The sequence below is a fragment of the Sceloporus occidentalis genome, unplaced genomic scaffold, assembly GCF_023333645.1.
Source record: "Sceloporus occidentalis isolate IW3139 unplaced genomic scaffold, rSceOcc1.0.p SCAF_1, whole genome shotgun sequence".
Taxonomy (NCBI): Eukaryota; Metazoa; Chordata; class Lepidosauria; order Squamata; family Phrynosomatidae; genus Sceloporus; species Sceloporus occidentalis.
The window spans coordinates 306,184,162-306,209,999 of record NW_028316981.1 but is presented as its reverse complement, the minus strand read 5'-3'; the positions used below and the strand labels follow the sequence as shown (position 1 = coordinate 306,209,999).

General features: G+C 41.3%; 3 protein-coding genes and 3 non-coding genes across 10 annotated transcripts in view; all 6 read right to left on the bottom strand.

Moving 5' to 3' along the window:
- The window catches only part of DYM (dymeclin), a 239,798-nt gene extending 238,653 nt beyond the window's left edge, over positions 1 to 1,145 (bottom strand). For all 5 annotated transcript variants that reach the window (XM_089497500.1, XM_089497528.1, XM_089497508.1 and 2 more), the window contains exon 1: positions 959 to 1,145. The gene's annotated coding sequence lies outside the window, so the exon portion shown is untranslated. The remainder of the gene's footprint in view (positions 1 to 958) is intronic.
- A 1,978-nt stretch (positions 1,146 to 3,123) lies between these two features.
- On the bottom strand, positions 3,124 to 11,142 carry LOC149324200 (UPF0729 protein C18orf32 homolog). The gene is made up of 3 exons (XM_089513499.1): positions 11,062 to 11,142; positions 4,537 to 4,769; positions 3,124 to 3,624 (listed from the first exon to the last, which is right to left on the bottom strand). The coding sequence occupies exons 2-3, from the start codon at positions 4,729 to 4,731 to the stop codon at positions 3,550 to 3,552; spliced, it is 270 nt and encodes an 89-aa protein (XP_089369625.1). The 5' UTR covers positions 4,732 to 4,769; positions 11,062 to 11,142; the 3' UTR covers positions 3,124 to 3,549.
- Positions 11,143 to 14,692: 3,550 nt separating this feature from the next.
- On the bottom strand, positions 14,693 to 20,998 carry RPL17 (ribosomal protein L17). Its single transcript, XM_089497488.1, has 7 exons — positions 20,941 to 20,998; positions 19,900 to 19,952; positions 19,765 to 19,805; positions 17,547 to 17,681; positions 16,688 to 16,786; positions 15,462 to 15,653; positions 14,693 to 14,780 (listed from the first exon to the last, which is right to left on the bottom strand). The coding sequence occupies exons 2-7, from the start codon at positions 19,937 to 19,939 to the stop codon at positions 14,733 to 14,735; spliced, it is 555 nt and encodes a 184-aa protein (XP_089353614.1). The 5' UTR covers positions 19,940 to 19,952; positions 20,941 to 20,998; the 3' UTR covers positions 14,693 to 14,732.
- LOC149324199 (small nucleolar RNA SNORD58) lies at positions 15,958 to 16,023 on the bottom strand. Its single transcript, XR_016279542.1, has one exon. It is a non-coding gene; the product is annotated as a small nucleolar RNA SNORD58 (small nucleolar RNA).
- Positions 16,857 to 16,923, bottom strand: LOC149324198 (small nucleolar RNA SNORD58). The gene has a single exon (XR_016279541.1). It is a non-coding gene; the product is annotated as a small nucleolar RNA SNORD58 (small nucleolar RNA).
- Positions 17,968 to 18,035, bottom strand: LOC149324197 (small nucleolar RNA SNORD58). Its single transcript, XR_016279543.1, has one exon. It is a non-coding gene; the product is annotated as a small nucleolar RNA SNORD58 (small nucleolar RNA).
- Positions 20,999 to 25,838: the final 4,840 nt, after the last annotated feature.

Sequence of the window (25,838 nt, the reverse complement as noted above, 5' to 3'; positions counted from 1 at the left end):
AGTGGTGTCAAACTGTGTTATTTCTGCCCTACAGATTCATTCTAAAGACGTATTCCCCTGCTTTTCTGAATTATTTGTATTGCTGAGGGAGGTTTACGATAATGAAAATTACAATCTTAAACTACAGCAATGATGGAAACCAACATCACTGAGAGCCAGCATGGAGCCATGGTTGAAGCCTTGGACTAGGAGACCAGAGTTTGGATACTTGCTCAGCAGTGGAAATCCAGCGGGTGTCCTTGGGCAAGTCTCACTCTCTCAGCTTCAGAAGGAAACTTGTCCAAAAAAACCCACCCATGATAGGGTCGCCTTATGGTTACCATAAGTCGGAAATGACTTGAAGGCACACAACAACAACAACAACAACAAACTAGGCAACTAGTCCCTAAACTAGAGTTACTAGAGGAAGACCTCAAGTGTGCCTAAAGAGCAAGTGTGGTGTAGTGGTTTGAGCATTGGGCTACAACTCTGCAGATCAGGGTTCAATTCCCCACTTGAGCTAAAAAAACCACTGGGTGACCTTGGGCAAGAAGTCACACTCTCTCAGCCTCAGAGGATGGCCATGGCAACCCCCCCCCCTCTGGAGAAACCTGGCAAGAAAACCCCTTAATAGGTTCTCCTTGGAGACAGTGTGGCATAGTGGTTTGAGCTAAGGCACTGGGAGGGCAGGGTTCGAATCCTGGTTTGGTCATGGGGATGGCCATGGCAAGCCCCCTCTGGAGAAACCTGCCAAGAAAACCCCATGAAAGGGCTCACCACAAGTCAGACAACAACAACAACAACAACAGGACAGCACTCTTCCTCCCCCCCCGCCCAGAAGCCCCAAACCCAGCCTCTTGTCCCTGACCAAGCCGCCTCCTCCTACCTTCCCTGCTCCACCTGCAAAGCCACACAGGAGGGGAAGATGCTCCTTTGCAAAGAGAGCGGGGGGGGAGAAACATAGGGGGCATTAACTCACCGGGTTCTGCCTCCCGGGGGAAGGGGGAAGCGGGGCACACACGCGCCTCTCCCGCGCGCACTCGCCACACTGACTCAAGACTAGCCAGGCGCGCTCCCGGCCAGGATGGATGGATGGCGCGCGCGCGCGCGTAGGTACGTCAGTACGGAGGCGCCCCCCCAGCCTCAGTCTCACCTCTGAGTTCTTCCCCCTCCCTCCACTCCTCGCGCATGCGCTCTCTCTCAACCCCCTCAGACGCTTTATTTTTCCACGTCGTCGCTACGTCTTCTCCCCGCCCGGCCCGGCCCCTAACCGTATTAACTGCGGCCTCTCTCCGAGTGGGAGGGGCGCAGAGCGATGGGATCACGTGCCCAAGCTCCTTTCCCCGTCATCCGTCTCTCTCTCTCTCTCTCTCTCTCGCCGGAGAGCATGCTGGGAAATGTAGTCTTCTCCGTTTGACCAGACGCCAAATAATAATTATTATTAAAATATAATAACAATAATATACAGTAGTTATATATTATAAATATAATAAATATAATAATATTGTAATAAATTATTATTATTACATAAATATAATAATAATATATTTATATTTTATATATAAATATAATAAATATAATTTTATAATAATATTATAATAAATATTATATAAAAATATAATATAATATATAAAACAATAATATATTTCTATATATTATATAAATATAATAAATATAATTATTATTCATATATTCACAAGACTCTGTTCTAAAACCAGGCTAAAAACCATTTCTAGAAATTGATAAACTAACGGGAAGTATACAAAATGAAAGATCTAACAAATGTTTAGATGACTGGGAAAAAGCTATAGAATATCTAACACAGAAATGGGGGGGAATGGTTTGAAACATGATATTTAAAAGAGGATAAGCAATAGTGAACAACAATAGAAATGAAAAATGAAAATATGAATAACTAATGAGGGAAATCAAACAGAAAAGGAGAAATGTAAAAGTATTGTAGAGACAGAAACAAAAGGGGGGAAAGATGTTTATTTGTTTTACGTGGAAAAGTAGTGAAAGGGAAAATACAGAGAAATTAAGGCACATAGAACTGTTGGATGAACAAAGCTAGCTTCTGTAAGCAGATAATTCAAACTCATTATGTTGGTAATTATACCCAAGAATTGAAGAAAAAGAAGCAAATGTCTAAAGAAAGGAACAAAAGTAAATGAATGAGAAATTGTCTATTACTTTTAATTTATATTTATGTATATTTCTGTGGGTTCTTGTTATACTCTGGGGTTTGGTTCCAGGATCCCCTGTGGATAACAAAATCCACTGATGATGCTCAAGTCCCATTAAATATAACAGCAGAGCAAAATAGCATTCCTTATACAAAATGGAAAATCCATATTTGCTATTTGGAATTTATCCTCTTTTTTAAAAAATATATTTTCAAGCCATGGATGCTTGAATAAAATATCCGTGAATAAGGAGGGCTCACTTAAAAAAAGAATTTGTGATTCAAAAAGAATGGCACAAAAATAAAACTGTTCTTATTCGGTTTTGCAGCATTCTTTTTTAATCACCCTGTATTAGCATTGCCAAGAAAGATGTACAGTTGTCCCTCCATATTTGCTAGGGTTAGGGGAACAAGACCCCCATGAACATGGAGAAACCGCAAATAACAAAAACACTGTTTTTACCTGAGAGGACACCTCTCTAGGAATCTCTAGGTCCTCCAGTGCAACTCTGTGGTCAATGTCCAACATACACTGACCATAGAATGGCACTGGGGTAGCTACAAATGGGCTTTCAGTGCAACTTTTAGTTAAAGTTGACCACAGAGTTGCACTGGAGGACCTAGAGATTACTAGAGAGAACATATTAATGAAATCCGTGAACAATCAAATCTGCAAATATCAAAGCTGCAAATATGGAGGGATGACTGTAATAGTTTGCACACAAGAAGTAATTTATTTTTACTCCCCCCTCCCCCCCCAGGTTTAGAAGGAAAGAGTCCCTGACAGGAGCCAATACCTTGCAATCAGAGTAAAAAAGGCCTGCTTTCCTCTTCCTATAATATCAATACGTCCTCAGTATTTATTCACACTACCTTTGCTTAATAACATCACGGGATAACCTCTTAACCATAAAATAACTGCTCAGCAGTTTTTCAGGGGAAAATATAAAAACAATGAGTAAACCACCACCAGTATTTATTATTAGCATCTTAGTATTTACATGGCTGCTCTTTGCAACTACAGCACATAAGAATGTCAGCTTTGTTGAGAAAAGTGTGTAAGAGTGAGCAGTTGTCAAAACAGAATTCCAGGCAAAAATTAGGAACAAGTTGCAGGTTTGACAATAACAGTGTTAATTAAACCTACTGCTAAAATCTCTAACATTATCAGCTGTATGGCACTCGGAAAAGTTCTGATGCCAAGGATGTCAAGAAGAGAACAACAATATATTAAACTCTTTATTTAGCTATAGAGAGAATCACTTAATGTCTCCCTAGGGGTATATATGTACATTCTGATAAAAAGTGCAATAACATTTCCAAGTAGGAATAGGATAGTTAGTTCATTGCTTATAGCAGTCACAATTACATAGCACAAGTTTATTTTAATCAGTCTTTTTGTCAGGCACCTCTGCAGGGCCGCTTCCAGCAAATCCATTTGCGATGTTATTGCTTTCAATCTGAAACAGAGAGAGAAAACAACATTATACTGTATGTACATTCAGATTAATGCTTTCATTAGGAAGAAAGCAAGATGTAGCCATGAATTCAAAAGGCTACATGATGGGCTACATTTAGCTTAGTGTGTCAAACTGCACAGGCCCAGGGACACTTTGAGGTACCACCTCTTAACTTCTTGCTGTGTGCATTCAAGTCATTTCCAACTTATGATGACACTAAAGTGAATCTATCCTGGGGTTTTCTTGACAAGATTTGTTCAGAGGGGGGTTGTCTTTGCTTTCCTCTGAGGCTGAGAGAGTGTGACTTATCCAAGGTCACCCAGTGGGCTTCCATGGCAGAGCGGGAATCAAAACCCTATTCTCCAGTCACATTCCAGTGTTCAAATTACTACGACACACTGGCTCTGGCTGTAACTTACAAAAGCCTTAACAGAACCAGCTAAAAATGCCACAAATGCTACTATTACACCTACAGAATGAAAGCAAAAGCCTCTCACTTTCCTCCTTCTTAAGGTAGCAAGAACCTCCAAATTTATCCTCTCCTATATTCTATTTCCAACAAAGGTTATCTAATGGACCAGATAGAGAAAAAAATTAGATGTTTACTCAAAGGCACATTACATCACGTTCAAAGTATAGGCAAAGGTGTACACAAGATTAAAGAAGCACCGCTGGGAGGGGGGGGGGGGGATTATGGAAGTAAAGAAAATTATTTCCTGGAATGCACGGCTAATGTGAAACAGAGCAGAAGCAATAGCAGCCCCACGAACAAGTGAATGTGGTACTAAAATGGCACCATTTAGCATTCCAGAAAAGTCTTTGTTTACCAAAGCAATATGATTAGCTCATGCTTCATTTTAAAGATAAAAATCCCCCCCCCCCCCCCCAATATCTTGTTTAGCAAATGCTTACTTCACACATTCCAGACTCATCCATGGAGGACTCATACATGGTTGTCTTTAGGTCTTCCTTTGGTACTCCTTGCACTGCTTTCTTGGACCAAAAGCGCTTGATGAATGGTGAGATGATGGGGTAGAGATATGGTTCAAGGAACCTCTTATAGACCCACAGGAGAACTGGAATAACTATGCAGGGAATGCACACCATGGCTCCTTCAGGCTCTGTGGCAAGAGTCTGCTGCAACGCTAAACATAAAAACACAATCAGTAAATCCTGAACACATCCAGTGGTCTCCACAGTCCACGAGGATCTTAAGGCTCCATGTTCCCACTGCCATTGCTCTGGCCTCAGAGGGTCAGAGGAGCAGCCAGCCAGGCCCAGCTCCATTATTCCTTAGTGGTTGGTGAGAATCATGGAATTCTAGAATTAGAAGTGACCTCCAGGACCATCCAGTCCAATCCCCTGCCATGCAAGAACACCCAATGAAGCCACTCTTGACAGAGGAAAATCGAGCCTCTGTTTAAAAACCTCCAAAAAGGAAACTCTGCCATACCCTGAGAGTGTGTACCACTGTCAAGAGCCCCCCCCCACTTCAGTACCCTTTGTTGTGGTCCCTGAGATTGGGGGGGGGGGGGGGAAGCAACCAGCATCTTTTCTCAATCCCTTTTTCATTCTGTGCCCTGCCATTTTAGATTGTTAATTCTGAGGGCAGGGGACTGTCCAATTTAACAATCTGTAAGCCCTCTGGGAGCCTTTTTAGCTGAAGGACAGGGTACAAAAATGCTCTAAATTAAAAAAATTAATAAGGCAAAAATGGGGAGAGTGACTAGAAAAGATTCTAGAAGATTTTAAAAATTAACAAAGCAGTAATCATTAAGAATGGGGACGGCAGCTCTGAAAGAACTAGAAAAGATTCTAAAATGCAAAGATACACAACTGAACACAAAAGTCCATATCGTACAAACCACTGTTTTTCCTATTGCCATGTATGGATGTGACAGCTGGACAGTTAAGAAAGACGATAGGAGGAAAATCAATTCAATAGAGATGTTGTTCTGGAGAAGAGTGCTGAGGATGCTGTGGACAACTAAAAAGACAAACAAAAGGGTCCTAGAGCAGATCAAGGCAGAAATCTCCCTGGAGGCCAAGATGACTAAACTGAGGCTGTCATAATTTGGCCATATCATGAGAAGGCACGACTCACTGGGGGGAAAAAACATAATGCTAGCAAAAGTGGAGGGATGTAGAAAGAGGAAGGCTGCATGCTAGATGGATGGACTTTGTTAAAGAGGTCATGGATATGAGTTTGCAGAAACTAGGCAAAGCAGTGGAAGACAGGGAGTCATGGAGATGTCTCATCCACAGAGTCGCTATGGGTCGAGATCGACTAAAGGGCATTTAACAACAAAATGCTAATTCTGCACACATGAAAGTGGGAATAAACCCCATTGAACTCAATGGGACATGATCCCAAGCAAACAACCATAGGATAAATGTTTAAATATTTGAAAGGATGTCATATTGAAGAGGGAGCAAACTTGTATTCTGCTGCTCCAGAGAACAGGACCCAGAACAATGGATGCAAGCTACAGGAAAAGAGATTCCACCTCAACATTAGGAGGAACTTCCTGACAGTAAGGGCTGTTCGACAGTGGAACACACTCCTTCCTCGGAGTGTAGTGGAGTCTCCTTCATTGGAGGTCTTTAAGCAGAGGCTGGATGGCCATCTGTTGGGGATGCTTTGATTGGATTTCCTGCATGGCAGGGGATTGGACTGGATGGCCCTTGCGGTCTCTTTCAACTCTATGATTGTATGATAAGCATGATGTGGCAGGGCACGGCGAATCTGCAAGCACTGCATTCTCTCTTCCTGACAATTCGTTTTTGTTAGCAGGCAGAATAGAAGAGTAGGGAAAAGGTAGGAAAACAAAGCATGTATGTCATTACATAAAAATGAACAGACAAGTATACAAACCCATAAATATAATTATTTGAAAAGAACTATTCAGTACTTTAAATAATAAAATATTTATATCCCACCCTACATCACAGACTCACAGGGTGAGAGATGTTCTACTTATCTCTCTGTTGCCACCAAAGGTGAAGACTTCCACTTATTCTAACCACTGCCACCAAATGTGAGGGTTTCCACTAATCTCACTGTTGCCATCAACAGTGAGAGCTTTCCCCGAGGGAAATTTCTTCTCACTGAAATTTCAGAGAATATTAGTGTCAAACTCTGTGTGACACACTGAATTAGGAGTAACCTAAAAAAGTGTTTGTGGATGATAAATGGAAGCAGTAGAAGTCACCCCAATCCCAATAATAAATAATTGCATAAAAAATTGTTTATGATAGAATCATAGAGTTGGAAGGGGGCTCATGGTCCAGAGAGTCCAGCCCTCTGCTCAAGGCAGGATCTCCAGCTCAAGCATCCGCAGCAATTAGCTAACCAGCCTCTTTTTGAAAACGAACAAAGAGAGACCCCACCAACTCTCTAAGCAACTGGTTCCATTGTCAAACCACTGTCACTGTCAAACATTTCCTTTTTATGTTCCATTGAAATGTCCAGTAACTTAAAACCATCAGACCTGGTTCACCATCTGGGGCAGCAGAAAACAGGCCTGCCTCTTCTCTCTGTGGCAGCCCTTGAGGTATTTAGAGTCTGATCATGTCACCTCTCAGTTTTCTTTTCACCCAGCTGAACATGCCCAGCTCCTTCAGCCTTTCCTGTTATGGTTTGGTCTCCATATCTTATCATCCTTGTTGCCCTTCTCTAAACCTGCTCCAGCTTGTTTATATCCTTCTTAAAATAAGGCACCTGGAACTGAATACATTACTCCAGATGAGGCTTGACTGGCGCAGAATATACAGGGATTATTATTATTATTATTATTATTATTATTATTATTATTATCCTACCCTTTTCCCAAGACTGGAACTCAGGGTGGCTTGCAGTATTTTTTTAAAAAGCACAATTAAAAGCATACAAAAACAAAATTAAATTTTTACAATATTTATTATTATTACTCCCCTTGTCTTGGAAATTATGCTTCTATCCATGCATTAATGGCTGGTTCCTCGAGTGCCCATTACAGATTACTGGTGTACTTGTGATGTCATGGACTTTTGGTGGAAGATGTTGTTTTATGTTTTACATAGTATGGTTATGTATTGAGAGCCAACATGGCTTAGTGGTTTGAGTGTTGGGCTACGACTCAGGAGCTGAGGGTTTGATTCCCAGCTCAGCCATGATACCCACTTGGGCAAATCACATGCTCTCAGCCTCAGAGGAAAGCAAGGCAAACCTCCTCTGAACCAGTCTTGCCAAGAACACCACCTGACAGGTTCACCTTAGAGTCACCATAGGTCAGAAATTACTTGATGCCACACAACACACACACACATGTACTGTGTAATAGAGGTAAGCAACTGTCAGGAGAAGGCAAATGAATGAAAAGTTGAGAGTGAGGGGTGATGGATAGAATGTCTGCTGGCTGCCACAATCTCACCTGATAACCTGATTGTGGGCAATGTAGGGGTATGTGAAGCGGGTGAATGAGTGGGGATCTGGGTTAAGAGAGTTTCTGTCAGGTTTAGCAATTATCAGTGAAGTTTAAGAGTCTGAGTTAGCTAGAAGAAGAGTATGAGTGAGAGATGTGTTTCAAATGTTTTGAATTATGGGTTGAGGCTCCCTTATCTGAAATTCCAAAATCCAAAATATTCCAAAAATCAAAACATTTTTATGAGTAGTTGAGATAGTGGCACCTTTGCTTTCTGATGGTTCAGTGAACACAAAATTATTTAAAATATTGTATAAAACTACCTTCAGTTTATGTATATAAGGTGTATATGAAGCATAAATGTATTGTGTTTTTAGACCCATCTCCAAGACGTCTCATTATGTACCTACAGGCAAATGCAGTGATTTCAAAATACCACTCACCCACCCCAATACCACCACCACCCCCAAAAAAAACCACTTCTGGTCCCAAGCATCTTGAATAAGAGAGAATCAGCCTTGTTAATCTGTACTATTTATGTTAAACTTTTATTAATAATGTATTACTTTTGCATTTATAAGCTTTTGGCCTCCATGAATATTTTATGTATATACAGAAGTACCCCTGTGAATGTGGAAAAACCGCAAATTAAAAAAACCCCACTATTCTTTTAACCTGAGAGAACACTTCTCTGAACATCTTCAGGTCCTCCAATGCAATTCGATGGTCAACATCTGCCAGACATTGATCACAGAATCCTGCTGGAGGACCTACAAATGCCTAGAGACTTGTTTTCTCTAGGAACTTCTAAGTTCTCCAGCACAAGTCTATGATCAACCTTTGGAAGAGCTTCACTGGGGGACCTAGACTAGAGATTCCTACAGAGAACATATTAATCAAAGCCGCAAATAATCAAATCCAATAAGGTGAAAGCTGTAAATGTGGAGGGCCAACTGTGTGTGTGTGTGTATACATACATACATACACACACACACAGTGGGTCCTTGTTATCCACTGGGGTTTGGTTCTGGGACCGCCCCATGGATAACAAAATTCATGGATGCTCAAGTCCATTAAATACAATGGCATAGCAAAATGGTATTTGGAATTTATACTGTTTTTTAAATATTTTCAAGCCGTGGATGCTTGATTCCATGGATAAAAAATGAGTGGATAAGAAGGGTTGAGTGTGTGTGTGTGTGTGTGTGTGTGCTGGTCGTGGTGGTTGTGTGCCTTCAAGTCTTTTTTGATTTATGGCGACCCTAAGGTGAACCTATTACAGGGGCTTCTTGGCAAGTTTCTTCAGTGGGGGTTTGCCATTGCCATCCCCTGAGGCTGAGAGAGTGTGACTCACCTAAGGTCATACCATGAGTTACATGGCTGAGCCAGGATATACATACATACACACACATCAGAAAAAATGGTACAGTATAGAGCTGTTCTTACTCGGTTTCACACCATTCTTTTATGAATGACTCTGCACATACAGACTGGGTTCTAGCAGTGTCTGTTGTGGCAGCAGAGGATAAAGAGATCTGGTGTCCAGTGGGGAGAGAAGTTGCATAATACTTCACACAGCAACCTTGAGGGCGTCTAGTAGGTCCCCACAATGGTGGCAACAGTGGTCAGGCCCTTATATTGGTGGCAGAGGTAGGGATAAGGGAAATCCCTCACTTTTGATGGAAGCAGAATTCAAAGACATAGTCATGCTAGTCTGTAGAATCAGTACATAGAGAGATCTTGTTGCACCTCTGAGACTAACTGAAAGAAAGAAGTTGGCAGCATGAGCTTTTGTAGACTAAAGTCTACTTCCTCAGATGCATTTTGGTGGTAGCAATGAGATTTGTGGAACTTTTCGCATATCTTGGCAGCAGTTGTTTAGGCAGAACCTCATATCTAGCAGGAAAAATGGTGGAATAAGGGGCAGAAGCCTCGCACTACACTCCAAAAAAGGGTAAAAACAAGCAGCTAGATCCCCCTCAAAAAGCAACCAAACTCAAATTCCTTTTTACATTCTTCCCTGCATTTGTTCCCTTCAAACTTACTTCCAAAAAAGGTAATAAAATAGTAATCCTAACTCATGTAGAATAGTATTTTAAGCCTCATTCAAAATATATGGTATACCATAGGACTGAAACCTTAATTACTGAATCATATGTACATAATAATCATCCATTTATAAGCCCTAGTGTTTTGCTTAATAAACACATACAAACAAATATGACAAACATTTTTAAGTCTGGCTTCTGAAAAAGACTTTGATATAGTTTCACAGGAATGGACTGCCAAAGAAATCCAAGCTCACTTGGTTTGGCTTTCTTGTATGTTCCCCCTTCTTTTTAAAGACTTGAGTAATCCCCCCCCCCCCCCAAAATGGGAGTTATTTAAATCCCCAGGATATAAGGATATAGCCTTGTTTGGGGCTTTTAGGAATGCGATTCAGGGAAACCGGCTTCATTCAGAAACAGAATCTATTTTAAAATGTGCATTCTAATGAAAAATGTGTTTGCAACTTTGTCTTCTGGAGAGACAAAATGAGAATTAACCAGGGAGGAGGAGGCTAGAAAATGGGAAGGCTAACAACCCCCAGCCCTTTGGTTTCCCATCGCCCTGCCCATCATCCCCCACCAACCTCCCAAAGAAATCGAGCTTGCGCCATCCTCACTATGACACCCCTTCAAGCATTTAAACAGGGCTGTCGTGTCACCTCTTAACTCTCTCTTCCCTCTCTGAAGGAACTTGCCAAGGAGAAACATCATCCCCTCCATCATCCTCTCTGCTCCGCCTCCTGTCACCCCATCATCCTCCCACTTCCCATCCTCTCCTATCCCCCCTCATCATCCCTCTCACCCACATCCCCTATCGCCCCATTACCCCCTTCACCCAGCTACTACCCTCCCTATCATCCTCTTATCACCCACCCATCATCCCACCACAACCTCCCTCCCCACCATCCCTTCACCCCATCATCCACAGACCGCCCTCCCTATCCCCCACCACATCAGCCACTCTCCCTCTGGGCCAAGTCACTCACCTGCTGCGACCGTCCCTCTGAGTCTCTAACCACCAACTGAATCCTGTCTGGAGGAGGAGCAGCAGCAGCCTTCGCTTCCGGGGAGGGCAGCCTTGACGTCACAAGAGGCGGCGTGACGTCACAGGAGGGGCGGTTCCACTCTCTTCCTCCTCCCTCCTTGCTCTCGCTCTCTCTCTCTCTCTCTCTGCTTGGAGGAGCCCTGATGACTGGCAGCCTGGCTCTGCTTTCTGTGGCTGAGCAGGGATTTGAGCCCTGGGCTCCCTGTGTCCAAAGTCCACTGCAATGTGTTTTTTTAAAGCCCAGTGCCTTCCAAATAACCCTTTGCCCATTAGCCTCTGCTGTTTGTGGCTAATGGGAATCAGAGTCAGAAACAGCAGCCCAGCCTGGCCAGGTTTTGCCTCCCCGTCTACCCCTCCTGGGCTACAAAGCATCCCCTGCATCCCCTCGCCCTCTTCTCTATTTGCAGAAGATGGTGTAAGAAGTAAGAAGACTAGGAATGGGAAGAGCAGCTACAAAGGAACTGGGAAAGGATGCTGAATAGCAAAGACATACAACTGAGCACCCAAGTTAGAGCCATCCAGGCCATTGTGTTCCCAGTTGGATGTGAGAGCTGGACACTGAAGGCTGCGTCCTATCTCCCTGCTTGTTTAACTTATATACATCATAAGAAAAGCAGAATTAGAGTCAGAAAAAGGAGGAGTGAAGATAGGAGGAAGCAATATTAACAAGCTAAGATATGCAGACGATACCATATTAGCAGAAGACGTTCAGGAATTGGAACAGTTCATAAGGAAGGTCAAAGATGAAAGTGCAAAGGCAGGTCTGATGCTGAACATACAGAAAACAAAAATAATGACCACAGAAGAAATACACAAATTCAAACTAGACAACAAGGAAAGTGAAATAGTTAAAGAATTCCCATCTCTAGGATCAAAGATTGACAAGAATGGAGACTACATTCAAGAAATTAGAAGAATATTAGGAATGGGAAGAGCAGCTATGAAAGAACCGGAAAAGCTACTGAAGAGCAAAGACATACAACTGAGCACTAAAGTCAAAATCGTCCAGACCATTGCATTCCCAATTACAACATACAGATACAAGAGCTGATAGTAAAGGAAGCGGACAGAAAGAGAACTTATTTGAAATGTGTTGGAGAAGAGTACTTAGGATCCCATGGACAGCCAAGAAGACAAATAGATGGGTTCTTGGAACAGATCAGACGAAGGCTCTCATTGGAAGCAAAGATGATCAAGTTGAGATTCGCATACTTTGGCCACCTAATGAGAAGGCATGGATCACTAGAAAAGCAATACTAGGAAAGGTAGAGGGTAGAAGAGAGAGAAAGACCACAAACCAGATGGATAGACTCAGTCAGGGGGTTTATGGGCAAGGGCTTGCAGGATCTGGGCAAAGCAACGGAGGACAGGGATTCTTGGAGATGTCTCATCCACAGGGTCACCATGGGTCAGAACCACCTCAAAGGCAGCTAACAAAGTAGAGTGATCTTGTAGCACCTTTGAGACTAACTGAAAGAAAGAATTTGGCAGCATGAACTTTGGTAGACTTCAATCTGCTTCCTCAAATGCATTTGGTGGAGTGGAAACCAGGCAGACATATATATGCCATTGGTATATGAGGATGTCCATTCAAATTACAAATCCTTTGTGCATGAAAACGAAGTTGCAGGCCCACATACCATCCTGGTACCATCCCCAGCCTGATACCCTCCACCTATTCAACTCTGACTCCCATCATTCCCAGTCAGTGCTAGCTATATAGCTCTGTGGCCCCTTCCAATATTATGCATCGAGTAATCTATAGCTTGTCATCAGAAATCACATTCACAGAGTGTAACCATAGTCCAAAAATCACTACAGAAATAATCCAGTTTGAGACCATTTTAACTGCCCTGGCTCAGTGCTTGGGAATCTTGGGAATTGTAGTTCATTGTGGTAACAGAGAAGGCTAAATGTCTCACAAAACTATGGTTCCCAGAATTCCCTAGCACTGAGCCAGAGCAGTTAAAATCTCAAACTGGATTGTTTCTGCAGCGTTTTGGACCCATTGATCTAAGTTCTACACACTTGTACCCCACCTTTTCTCCAAAAAAGATCAAATGTGATCCTTAAAACTACACTGTTGCATAAATCATTATTCCTGAATCTTAGCTTTCCTTCTCATCACTGTGAGATTGTAACACTACTGCTACTTGGATGGGAAACTGCCAATGAATAGTGTATAATTACAGTGCTTTAGAAAGAGTTTGATAATAATAATATATTTCTTTCAGAGGAAGTGGCAAAATCACCCAGAAAACCCTATGAAATTGAAGTTATATACACTTGTGTCCTGCTCTGTGATAAACCTTGACATGTAACTAATTTTAGCTAATAGAGTGATGTACCAAACTGCTTCAAAGTTCCAGTGAGACTGCTTGGATTTAGTCCCAGGTAAGTGTACATACAACTCGAGTTTTATTATTTCAAGGTTTACCATTTCATTTGCAACAAAAGATGGCTAACTGACCAATCCGATCTGGCATAACCTTTTTATGAAAACCCTTTTCACTTGCTGCCCCTCATTCCTGGAACCTCCTTCCTCCAAGAGCAGCACGCCTCATCACTTCTTTGACCAGTTTCAAAACCGAGTTGAAGACCATCCTATTGTATCTTATTCTGTTTGTAAACCGCCGTGATCATAGGAACGGCGGTATATAAATAAAATTTCAATCAATCAATTTCAATCAATCCTGTTCAGGGAAGTGTGCCCAGGAATTGCATGATTGCCATTTGATGTTTTTAATTTGTTGCCTTATTTTATTGAAACCTTTCCTGTATTATTATTTATTATTTTATATGTATTATGCTATTATTTTGTAGAATGTATGCCATGGGCAAGGTTTATTTTTTATCTATGTTACTGATGTGTGTACAGCGCTGTGTAAACCTACAGCGCCATATAAATAAAGCATAATAATAATAATAATAATGTCAAGCAGGTGTAAGCCTCAAGCTTATCCATTCCGTCTTCCTCTTCTCCTGCACAGCTAATTTGCCATTATATCTGAATGTGGTGAACTACCATTTATTGAAACCATATTTTGTCCACTAACAAGAACACCAAGGCATGATTTTGGATTCAACAGCAATTTATGGTTTGCCACTTATAGAACTTTCTAATCTCCATCCTTCACATGGGACAAGGCCTTGCTCTCATACTGCACATACTAAGGACAAGAAACCTTTCTATTACAGCTGGAAAACCATTGTAGCATTCCTGACTTAAAAGATCATTTGTCAGTATTTGACCAATCAAGTCAGCTGCCACAACAGGTGGTCAACTGACAACATTTGACTGGACCACATCCTTATTATACATCCACACTCAAAAATCAGACAAACTGTTTTATAACCCAATGAAATTTACAATGACTTGGAGATCCAGGTGGAAATGCAGTATTGCCAACACAAGCAGAAAACACTAACCGCTGAAAGACTGAGCAGCATTTAAAAGACTATTGTAGATGTTTAGAATACCTTTTTAAAAATCTACAAAAAGGCAGTATCAGATGGGAAAATGGAATGGTTATTCCATAACCTCATTCTTTAAAATAAATAAAGGAAAGCTGTGCAGTTCTCAAATTGTATTTTTATTTGTTAACTGAGTATTTATTCCCGAGCCATCAGTTTCTGCTTCTTCAGTTTCTTTTGCGATATCTGGAGGGGGGGAAATGAAGAACTCATCAGTGTCCATTCACCATAAATAGCATACATTTACAGATTATGGAAAGAGCAGTCATATTTACAACATAACAATAGACCCACTGAATCAATCACTAAATGGTAAGTCAAATTGTATGCAAATCCAACTGATTTAATAGGTCTATTTTAGGTGGGATTAACAGCAGTATGTAGGCTTCAGTGAGGGAGGGGGCAAGGGCAAATCACACTAGCATTCCCCACAGTAAAGTTATGTTATATTTTAGAAAGTACAGTCGGCCCTTCTTATACACTGATTTTTTATACACGGATTCAAGCATCCACGGTTTGAAAATGTTCAAAAAGGTATAAATTTCAAACATCAAACCTTGATTTTTCCATTTTTTATAAAGGACACCATTTTGTTATGCCATTATATTTAATGGGACTTGAGCATCCATGGATTTTGTTATTCACGGGGGATCTTGGAACCAAACCCAGCGTGTAACAAGGGTCCACTGTATGTATGTATTAAAATACATTTTCACACTTTGCATAGGATCCAATAGCTTCATTAAATTTATTTTTCTTTAATACTCTGGGAAAAATGTAATAAAGTTTTAGTCATGTGAAGATGTCGCTTTGTCCTTTACAGCCCAATACACACTCCTTAGGCAGATTTGCCAACTAGTGTCATACCTTCTTCTTCTGAGCAACTTCCTCTTCTGGCTTAGGGACAATCTGTTCTTTTTCTGTCAGAATCATCTCAATGTGGCAGGGAGAACTCATATAGGGATTGATGCGGCCATGAGCCCTGTATGTTCGCCTGCGCATTTTGGGGGCTTTGTTGACCTGAATGTGTTCAATTACCAGAGAATCTACATCCAGACCCTAGGGAGAAACATTTTTTAAAAAAACTCTCATTACAATCCCAGCAGTAAAGTACTGTAGCTTTATCTAGTTCAGAATAAATCATATAAGCACCTCTGATGATGATGATTAAAATCATCACCATCCTGTCTCAACCATCTGGGACTCAAGGTGGTCTATAATTTAAAACAAGAATGCAGCTAAAACATGCAAGTGAATATTAAAATGGAATAAAACTATTCACAATATTAAATACACACACACACACACACAAAAAGAATACACTTAAATACACAAAAATCAATCTCAACTAGAAATTTGAACAGTGGCTCAGAATCTGAATTTGTTTCATGGTTATTCCAAAGGTGTCCTAAGATAGTCATCATTGCCACTGAAGACCATTAAAAGTTATATATTTTACCAAAGAACCCAATTTTCCCTCTTCTTCCATTAAGCCAAGCTTTCATACTGTTTCATCTCCCCAACAGCCATCTCAATGAGCCAAATGTCTGCCTTTATTTCTTGCCTATTCAACAGTTTCAGTGCATGACTGAAACATTCATTTTTATTCCATACATCCCATGTTAGCAAAAATTCAGGGAAGACCCATAGCTTGGCAGTGCAGAACAAGTCCTGTGTGCAAAAGGCCCCCAGTTCAACACCCAGCAATTTTGGCTAAGAATAATCTCAAGTAACACTATTCTTTCTGACCCCTATTATTTTTTGCCAGTGTTTCACAGGAATCACAGAACTAGTCGGCCCTTCTTATACACGGATTTTTTATACACGGATTCAAGCATACATGGTTTGAAAATGTTCCAAAAAAGTATAAATTTATCTTGATTTTCCATTTTTTATAAGGGACACCATTTTCCTACGTCATTATATTTAATGGGACTTGAGCATACACGGATTTTGTTATACACGGGGGTTCTTGGAACCAAACCCCAGCGTATAACAAGGGTCCACTGTAATCATAAACAGTATGGTATGTGTTGCAACTAGATGTGAACTATAAAATCTTTTCAAGTATGCCAACATGCATTTCATTTTACCTTGAGCTCAGCATTGCTCTCAGCATTTTTGAGCATGTGCAGGAGGAACTCTGCACTCTTTTTGGGCCAGCGCCCCTGTGTCCAGCCCCACTGCTTGGCCTGCAAGATAAGGAGTTTAGTGTGAGTTGTCTTGTAGACAACAGTGCCCATATGCTTATTGATTTTACAGGCTGCTCAGAGCTAAACTTTCTTTTCATGGTTAATCCAAAGGTGTCCTAAGAAAGTCATCACAGCAACCATAAGCTTGCACATGGGAAAAGGAGAGATATGGAAAGGAATACAGTCATATTTTACATGTCATTCCTTACAGCAAATAGGAATAAAAGATTCAGTGTAGGCAAAGCAGTACATTCCTATTTCCCTTAAAGTTTCCAGTACAGTATGAACAAACTATCACCAACATAATGATTATCATAATTCCAATCAGCAAAAATAAAAACTCAGCTGCTAAATTAAGCCTTGTTAGTATTAGATTCACATATTGGAGGGTGTACATAATGTAATCCAAATACTTTAGTCTCAAGCTTTGTTGTTGCTTTATCCATATGCACAGAATAACTGATATACTTCTTGTCTCCAGTCACATACATGTAGTCCTGCAACCCATTAATTCACATTCATCACATAACTGTAACTGTAAAGGCACTCCATTTCCTTGATGTAGGATCTCAGCCAATGATCAATAATCATCAGCTTCCTCAGTTCATCTGTTAACAGTTATTCATTCCCAATTCATATTCTTATCAGGAATGGATAAAAATAAAACCCTTTGAGAAATTTGCTTCACACTGCAGTGACTGTTAACATTTTACCACAAGAGAAAAGCCAGCAATCAAATCCAGTAAATCCAAATCCATACCTGGGCACACCTGCCAACCCCACCATTGTAACGACGGAAGGGAACACACTGCTTCTTCAGAGTCACATCCTTCAAGTATTTGGTAGCTTTCCGGATGTGCATACCCTTGATCGCCTGGGCAGTCTCACGTGTATTCTAAAGGGAGAGAAAGGATATTGCAGAATTGTTTTCCCCCCCCAAGCAAAGGCTAAAATGAAATACAGTTCCGGACCCCGACCCCCACTAAAATGGAAATTCTCAAATATTCAGGCCCTATTGACTTGAATGGTTGAGTGTACCACGGGCGCACATGCCATTTTAACCAAACCTACTTGCCGGTCCACAAACGACCAAGACCACAGACCCGAAGTCCATGAAAATGGAGAGACAACTGTATATAAAAAAACCTCAAGAAACTGCCTAGTTGTCCTAGTGTGAAGTAACCGCTCAGAATCACTTAGGTGTTTTCATGAGGAATCCAAAGGTGTCCTAAGTTGGTCATCAATGCAGTTACAAAACAGTCCCCTGACAATGAATTCCTCCCTCACTGATACCAAAAAGTTCATACTAATTGTTAAACAATTACCCTTAACAAGCTATATGGACTGAATTATACAAACATTCAAACCTAAGTATTTGTTGTGACACTGTGGTGATTAATTTTTAGGTTTTTTCCCTCCAGTACTCCTCAACATACTTATTATTTTACAAACACAAAACAAAACATGGCTTAGTACACGATATAAAGGAACAGGAAACACAGAACCATAAAATCTTAAGAGCTGGAAGAAGCTGAAAGGGAATAAATGTGTACTCCCACAACAAAAAATAAAGGAAAGCTATATCAATTCATAATACAAGCCTAAGACACATTTAAGCATCCAGATCCCACAGTTAACAGGATACTCTTCCAGATTCTTCCTAACCATCATCAAATCTAACTGGTGGGAGGCCTTGACTAAATCAAGCCACTAGTTGTGACAGTAAGTCAGACAAGACAAAAAAAATATTTGGCCATTAGATCCTGCCTTCTTCCCACTCCCCTACTGTCAATGTTCAGTTCCTGCACCCTTGGAGAGAAGAACTGCAACTTCAGCCACCTTGGGCATAAAGTGGCCAGGGAAAGTCATCCATCTCAGCTTTTCCAACTCTGAAGTCATGCTAGTCTGGCCTAAGAATTTCAGTAATGCATCAGACAACTCCCAGCCCTCCTCCTAAACAAAGAGCCATGGAGGTTAGTCAATACTGAACAACCATTAGGGCAATCTCTACCTCTCTTTGCAACTCTCATTTTGAGAGAGATGTTGGGGCTTGTCCATGGTAGATCTTTAGCAGCTCCAAGATGCTACAGCTAGACTGCTGACTGGAGCTGGTTCAAGGGCGCATATAACTCCCTTGCTGAAACAGCTTCAACTGACTACTACCCTATTTCCAGCCATGTTTCCAAGTGCTGCTAATGACCTATAAAGCCCTATATGACTTAGGTCCAGGCTGTTGTTATATCTTGGTATAGGACTAATGATCACCAAAGGAGGTCCCACTGCTGTGGCAAAGACCTTTTATTTAAGCTAGTCTTCAGCCTCTTAATTGGTTGGGGAGAAACAAGCTTGAATGTGTGTAAACTACAGTTGGCCCTCCACATTTGTGGTGCTGATTTTTGCATTTGATTATTCACAGATTATTAATATGTTCTCTCTAGAAATCTCTAGGTCCTCTACTGGGAATCTAAGGTCAACCTCTTCCAAAAGACATGCTGGATGACCTAGGGAGAACATTTCCCTAGGCATTTGTAGGTGCTCCAGAGTAATTTATGGTCAACCTCTGGCAAATCGTGACCACAGAACTGCTCTGGAGACCTAGAGATTGCTGGAGAGGTGTTTTTTTCAGGTTAAAAAATTGTGGGTTTTTATTTGCTGTTTTCCCACTTTCACAGGGATCCTGTGTTCCTAACCCCACCAAATGTGGAGGGCTCACTGCATCCTTAATGTATAACATATGTTAAATGTGCTTGCTTTAAATCAATGTTTTAACTGGATCCTGTAGTGGGGGAAAGGTAGGATATGAATTAAGTAAATAAAACCAACACACAATAGTAATGTAACAGTGGGGTTACTGACAAGATTTATCCCTCCACTGATTTGTCTGTCCCCTGCTAAATACACTACTCCAATTAAAGGTTATGTCCTGCTCCAAACCTATTATTTTTGTGGTGAGGGAATAAAAGCTGGATTTCACGTACCTTGAAGTGGACACGAAGGTTGGAACCCCTTGATTTGCATGCTATGGAAAAACAGATAAATAAATACATTAACAAAGGGCTTACATGTTTGCTCATGACTAGTCTCTCAAGAGTGCAAATGAGAAAGCTACTCACACTTTGTGGGATTCTCTGGATCAAGCGAGTAGCGGACCATTTTCAAGGCTTACCTAGAAACAACGCAGAAAGATAAATATTTCAAGAGCTGTAACAATGTTAGCTGTGTTCTTCTCATGATTATGAGAAAATGTTGTTCAGAAATCCTAGTGTTAGGGCTGAAGGGCGGGTTATAAATACCATTAATAATAATAATAATAAATTAAAACTTTTATTTATATCCCGCCTCTGTCAATGACAATCGAGGCGGCTTACAAGTTAAAACTTACGTACAATCCCCAATCCCCAATCCCACCCTCCCCTTAAAACATCAATTAAACCCTTAACAATTTAAAACCCTACATTAAAACAACATCAATCTCAGCACCAACAATCAGGCAATGAACTAGAGACATAAGAGGGTTCAGAGTAGCAGAACCCACTCTGAACAAATCTTACCATAAAAATAAATTAATAAATAATTTATTAATTATTAATAGATAATTTATTTAGGGTGAACCCACGACAATTCACCCCAAGTCAAAAAACGCCTTAAAGCTGTAGTCCCCAAACTGTGCCCTTTTTAGGGATCTTGGACTTCAGTTCCCAGAAGCCTCAGCCATGTTGGCCAATAGTCTGGGATTCTGGGAGCTGAAGTCCAAAATCTCTTAAAAGGGCACAGTTTGGGAACCACTGACTTAAAGGCACACGATAAATAGTATAGGGAGGGAGAGACTCCAGCTGCCACTCACTTGGTTGAATCTGCTGCAAAATCCCTCCCAACGTAAAGCAACGCCATGAGGTTCCCCCTTTGGCTCCCTTCTATACCCGCATGTACCCCTATGGCGAGGCCTTCTACATCCGGGTTCCCAGACCCCCCTCGATTACGGCCGCAGGTCCTGTTCTCCCCGTCCCCGCCGCAAAAAACAGAAATACCGCCGCCATTGAGTGGCTCGAAGCCCCCTTTCTTCATACGGAACCGTCCCCGGGGGCTCCATAGCAGGATGGCAGCCCCCGGCGGCGGATGCTAACCAAGGCCTGCCGCAGAGCCCTCGCACTCACCTCAGGACGAGCCGCTACCGCCGAGAAAAAGGAAAACCGGAAGCCGCCAGCAGGAAGTCGCTAGCTTTCTAGTCTCGCGAGAAAATAAAACGTCCCAGTTTAGCGTGATTTTGGAAGCACTGTAGTAAGGGGTCGGGGTAAAATTATATCACCGAGGACAAAACGGGGAAGGTGCGCTAAGGGACCGCGCACGAGGTTCTTTTCCTGTGGCTCAAACTGCCTGGGATTTGTAGCTTTGGCTGCATCCGCACAGCAGAAATAAGGCAGTCTGGCACCGCTTTAACTGCCCTGGCTCCATCCTATGGAAGTGTGGGATCTGTAGTTTGTTGTGGCAGCAGAGATCTCTGACAGAGAAGGCTAAGTGCGTCCCAAAACCTACAGATCCCAGGATTCCATAGCCATGGCAGCTAAAATGTGTGGTGTCAGATTGGGTTATTTCTGCACTGTGGATGCAGCCTTTGTGAGGCACCAGCATTCTTTGGCAGAACTACAAATCCCAGGATTCCACAGTAAAGAGCTAAAAGTGGTGTCAAACTGCATTATTCCTACGGTGTAGATGCACCCGCCAGACATAATGGCCCAAAACACACTGCAGAAATAATAACCCAGTTTGAGACTGCTTTAATAGCCCTGGCTCAGAGCTAGGGAATCCTGGGAATTGCAGTTTCTGGTGGCACAGAGCTTCTGACATAGAAGGCTAAATCTCTCACAAAACTACAGTTCCCAGAATTCCCTAGCATTGAGCCAGGGCAGTTAAAGTGGTCTCAAAGTGGGTTATTTCTGCAGTGTGTTTTGGACTAAATGATGACCTTTTATTTTGTAATTGTAATTTCTCCTACTAAGCATCAAAGTCATGGCAGTTTATAAATTACTGCTTTGTCATTATGTCAGTATGACAATTGTCATTATTGTCATTTATTTATGTAGCGCCATCAGTCAGAGAGCCAGCCTGGCACACTGGTTTGAGTGCTGGATTAGGCCTCAGGACCAGGGTTCGATTCCCACCTTGGCCATTGGATCCCACTGGGAAAGGATCCCACTCTCAGCCCCAAAAAGCCCCATGATGGGTTGGCCTTAGCGTCGCCATAAGTCAGAAACGACCTGAGGCTTGTTGTTTTGTGCCTTCAAGTCATTTCCAACTCTATCAAGGAGTTTTCTTGGCAAGTTTCTTCAGAGGAGGTTTGCCATTGCCTTTCCCGGCGGCAGTGACTTTCCCAAGGCCACCCAGTGGGTTTCTGGCCAAGCGGGATTTCGAACCCTGTTCTCCAGAGTCAACACTCAAATCACTATACCACGCTGGCTCCACAACTTGAAGGCACACAACAACAAATCAACCTACCTGGCACTTTACCTTGTAAACAACAACCAAAAACTGTGGGTCCTGCTAAAGCATACTGTCTAAATTTTATTATTATTATTATTATTATTATTATTATTATTATTATTATCCTGCTTCCCCCCCCCCAAAAAAAATTGGGACTTAAAGCAACTTACAGTTTAAAATAACAATTAAATTAAAATGTACAGAAATGAGCACAACAATAGAATCAAACCGAATTAAACTATTACAGGCAATTCAATGGAATTAAGCTATTCTTTACGTGAAACATTTGTTTTGCTGTTGAACTATGGTCCCTTCATCAAAGCAATGATAAGAAGTAATGAATCAGTGCTACACACACCAAAAGAAGCCAGCAGGCGGAGCAGTTTGCTATGCTACTAACATTTTGAAAACAATGTGGATTATTTTAGGTATACAAGAAATAATTGCAGGCATACCTCACTTTAAAGTGCTTTACTAAGGAGGTTATCACACGGGAGGAATTTCTCTTAATTTCAAATGAAAAAAAGTGGGGCCAGAACGCATTCACGTGAATTCACTAGTTCAGCAAATTTACGTGAATGCGAGTTTGCATTCGAACCGGCTTCCCATTGCCCGAAAATAGCATGCCGTTGTGTCAGGATGCACAGGGAAGCCGTTGAAATCCACAAACATCTGGATAATTTCAACCGGAAAGAAGAAACCCTTAAAGTGAACAAAATTTGGCTACCAGTCCTGAGGAACAGCAAAATAAGGACTCAGCAAATGCAAATGGGAAACCATTCAGAGTCAGGGGCTTTCCTAGCAGATAATGTTCACCAATTAGCAGACATTAATCCTCGTTTGCATTAGCCTCCCAGCCTGAGGCCTGCCATCAGCAACAGAACAAGACAAATGCAAATCACTCCTGCATTCCCAGGCTCACACAATATATATACATATACCCAATTTTTTTCCAGGCAAGCATTGTCTGAAGGTGCCAGCCACAGATGCTGGCGAAACGTCAGGAAGAAACTCTTCTAGAACATGGCCAAATAGCCCCAAAACCCCCCACAAAAAACAATTTATTTTATTTATTATTTTGACTTTTCCATCTTTTTTAAAGCCTAATCTTATTGTGCACTTAATAAATTATAGTGTAAAAATGTTTCAGGCTTCTATATGTACTGACAAGCATTGCTCCAGAACATAAATCAATTCCATTTCAATGCTCCAATACTTTCCATTCAATGCTCCAATACTTTTTTCCATTCTGAAATTAATTTTTTACTCACGTTGCTCTTAATTCCTGTAACTGATTAAATGTATGTATTGAGATCTTGTAGCACTTTAGGTGCATCCTAAGTCTGTGATAGTTTTTGAACTAGAATTCTAAAGACATGCAGGCAAGCAAATAAATAAATAAATGCACAGGATGGGTAGGGTTGTGTTTTGAGAAACCTATGCACTTCTGATGGGTTAGGTATATATTAAAACTGAGTAAGTATATATTTGACATGACCCAGCCAAAACAAAGCGTCTTGGAATCTCATTGATTTCATTAGGGAAATTAAGCACTTCCTTAAAGCTCTCACATCAGAATCAATTGAATTAATAAATATTGAATGTCAGCTGGATAATATCTTCTCTATTGGGCTAGATTTCAGATGCACTGGACTACAGCTCCCATCATACTCTGTCACCATAGCTATCAGTCTTGCTGGATGGGGACAGTGGAAGATATAGATCAGTGCATCGACACCACATTTGGTAAGGGCCTAATACAGCAAGCATAATGCAGTTCTCCAGATGTTATTGGACTACAGCTCCCATCATACTCTGTCACCATAGCTATCAGTCTTGCTGGATGGGGACAGTGGAAGATATAGATCAGTGCATCTCTAGGACACCACATTCGTTAAGGGCCTAATACAGCAAGCATAATGCAGCTCTCCAGATGTTATTGGACTGCAGGTCCCATCAGCCCTAGCCAACATAGCCACTGACTTGGATCTGCAATCCAACAACATCTGGAGGTCTACACGAGTTCTAGACCTACAATATGTGCTTGAATCATATGGAGAAAACGCCTGATTTTCTTCCTTTTCTACCAAACCTTCCATAGGGAGTGGGGTTGATCCAGTTATTTATTAGTGCATTTTCTGCATCATGAGCCAGGAGAGGTGTGGAGTATTTCTCTCCAAACGTCATGAAATCCAAGCTTGGTTTAACAGATTATTTTTGTCAACCTACGAACATTTTTAAAAAACAAAAACATGCAGTGTTCCTATGACTTCACTCCTTCTATTGCTTAGGCATAATATATTCCAGTGACATTCACAGATTCAGGACAGCAACACAAACCGATTTGCACCATTAAACTGTCAGTTATTATTTTTCAGCCCTTAAAAATACCCCCCCCCCCATCTAGCCATTCCACGGACTTCATTTTGATGCCCACAACCGCCCCACCTCTTGTCAAACATTTGTATACCTGAAGCAATGCTGCATTTCTAAATAAAACTCACGAATCGCAATTCCTCTGACTTCATTAGAGGGGTCATCTGACGCAAATGTATTTATGAAAAACATAGCCCTGAGTTCCAGTGAAAATCCTGGCTGGCATAAACATATGTATTAGCTAATGTAAGTTAATTATCAATCTTCCTAAATGCTAACTAGCAGCTATGTTTTTCTTGGTGCCATAGTCAAGGCTTGTGTGTAAACCGAGTACATTTACTACTCCAACTGTTCCTTTCTCTTAATCACTTGTGAGTGGTTTCGTCTGTTTCTCTGTAATGGCATTCTTGTACTCTTCCTTCTTGCTAGGGTATTACTATAACCACAATTTATATTGTGAAGTTGAAGGCTTTCGTGGCTGGCAACCATAGTTTTTCATGAATTTTTCAGGCTATGTGGCCATGTTCTAGAAGAGTTTATTCCTGACGTTTCACCAGCATCTGTGACTGGCATCTTCATCTTGATCTTCTCTGAAGATACCAGCCACAGATACTGGTGAAATGTCAGGAATAATCTCTTCTAGAACATGGCCACATAGCCTGAAAAACTCACAAAAAACTAGTTTATATTGTTTTCAATTGATGCCAAGTTCCCTAAGCCATAAAACCTCCAAGTATTACTCTGAGTTTCCTTCAAGTGAGTTACCAGGGACTTACATCTTATGTCATTTTTGTGATGTACAATTGATTTCCACATAAGTGCACAGTGAGAATAGATTAGAAAACTTAGTATTAATGCTCCAACCTATTTCTGTTCCCTTACTAGATTTCTAGGGTGTGGTTGGGCCTTTTGCAGAGTTATTCTTAAAGTCCCAAAGCTCTGCCTAAACTCTCTCGGTTTCATCCATATCCTCCAACAGTCTCGACTGACAGGGAGAGTCTCTGTTAACCTTCTGTCCTTCCATTTTTTCAGCTGCTTTTAACATGGCCCAGTTTCTCAATCACTCATCTCCCGCTCTTACTTCAGTTACTGCAAACTGAAGTGCAAAGGTTACCGCAAACTGAAGTGCAAAAGTAGACTGCATTCAATAAACTCATCAGGGAAGATAGGAGCGGGTGGAATATTGCCCTTCCTAGTA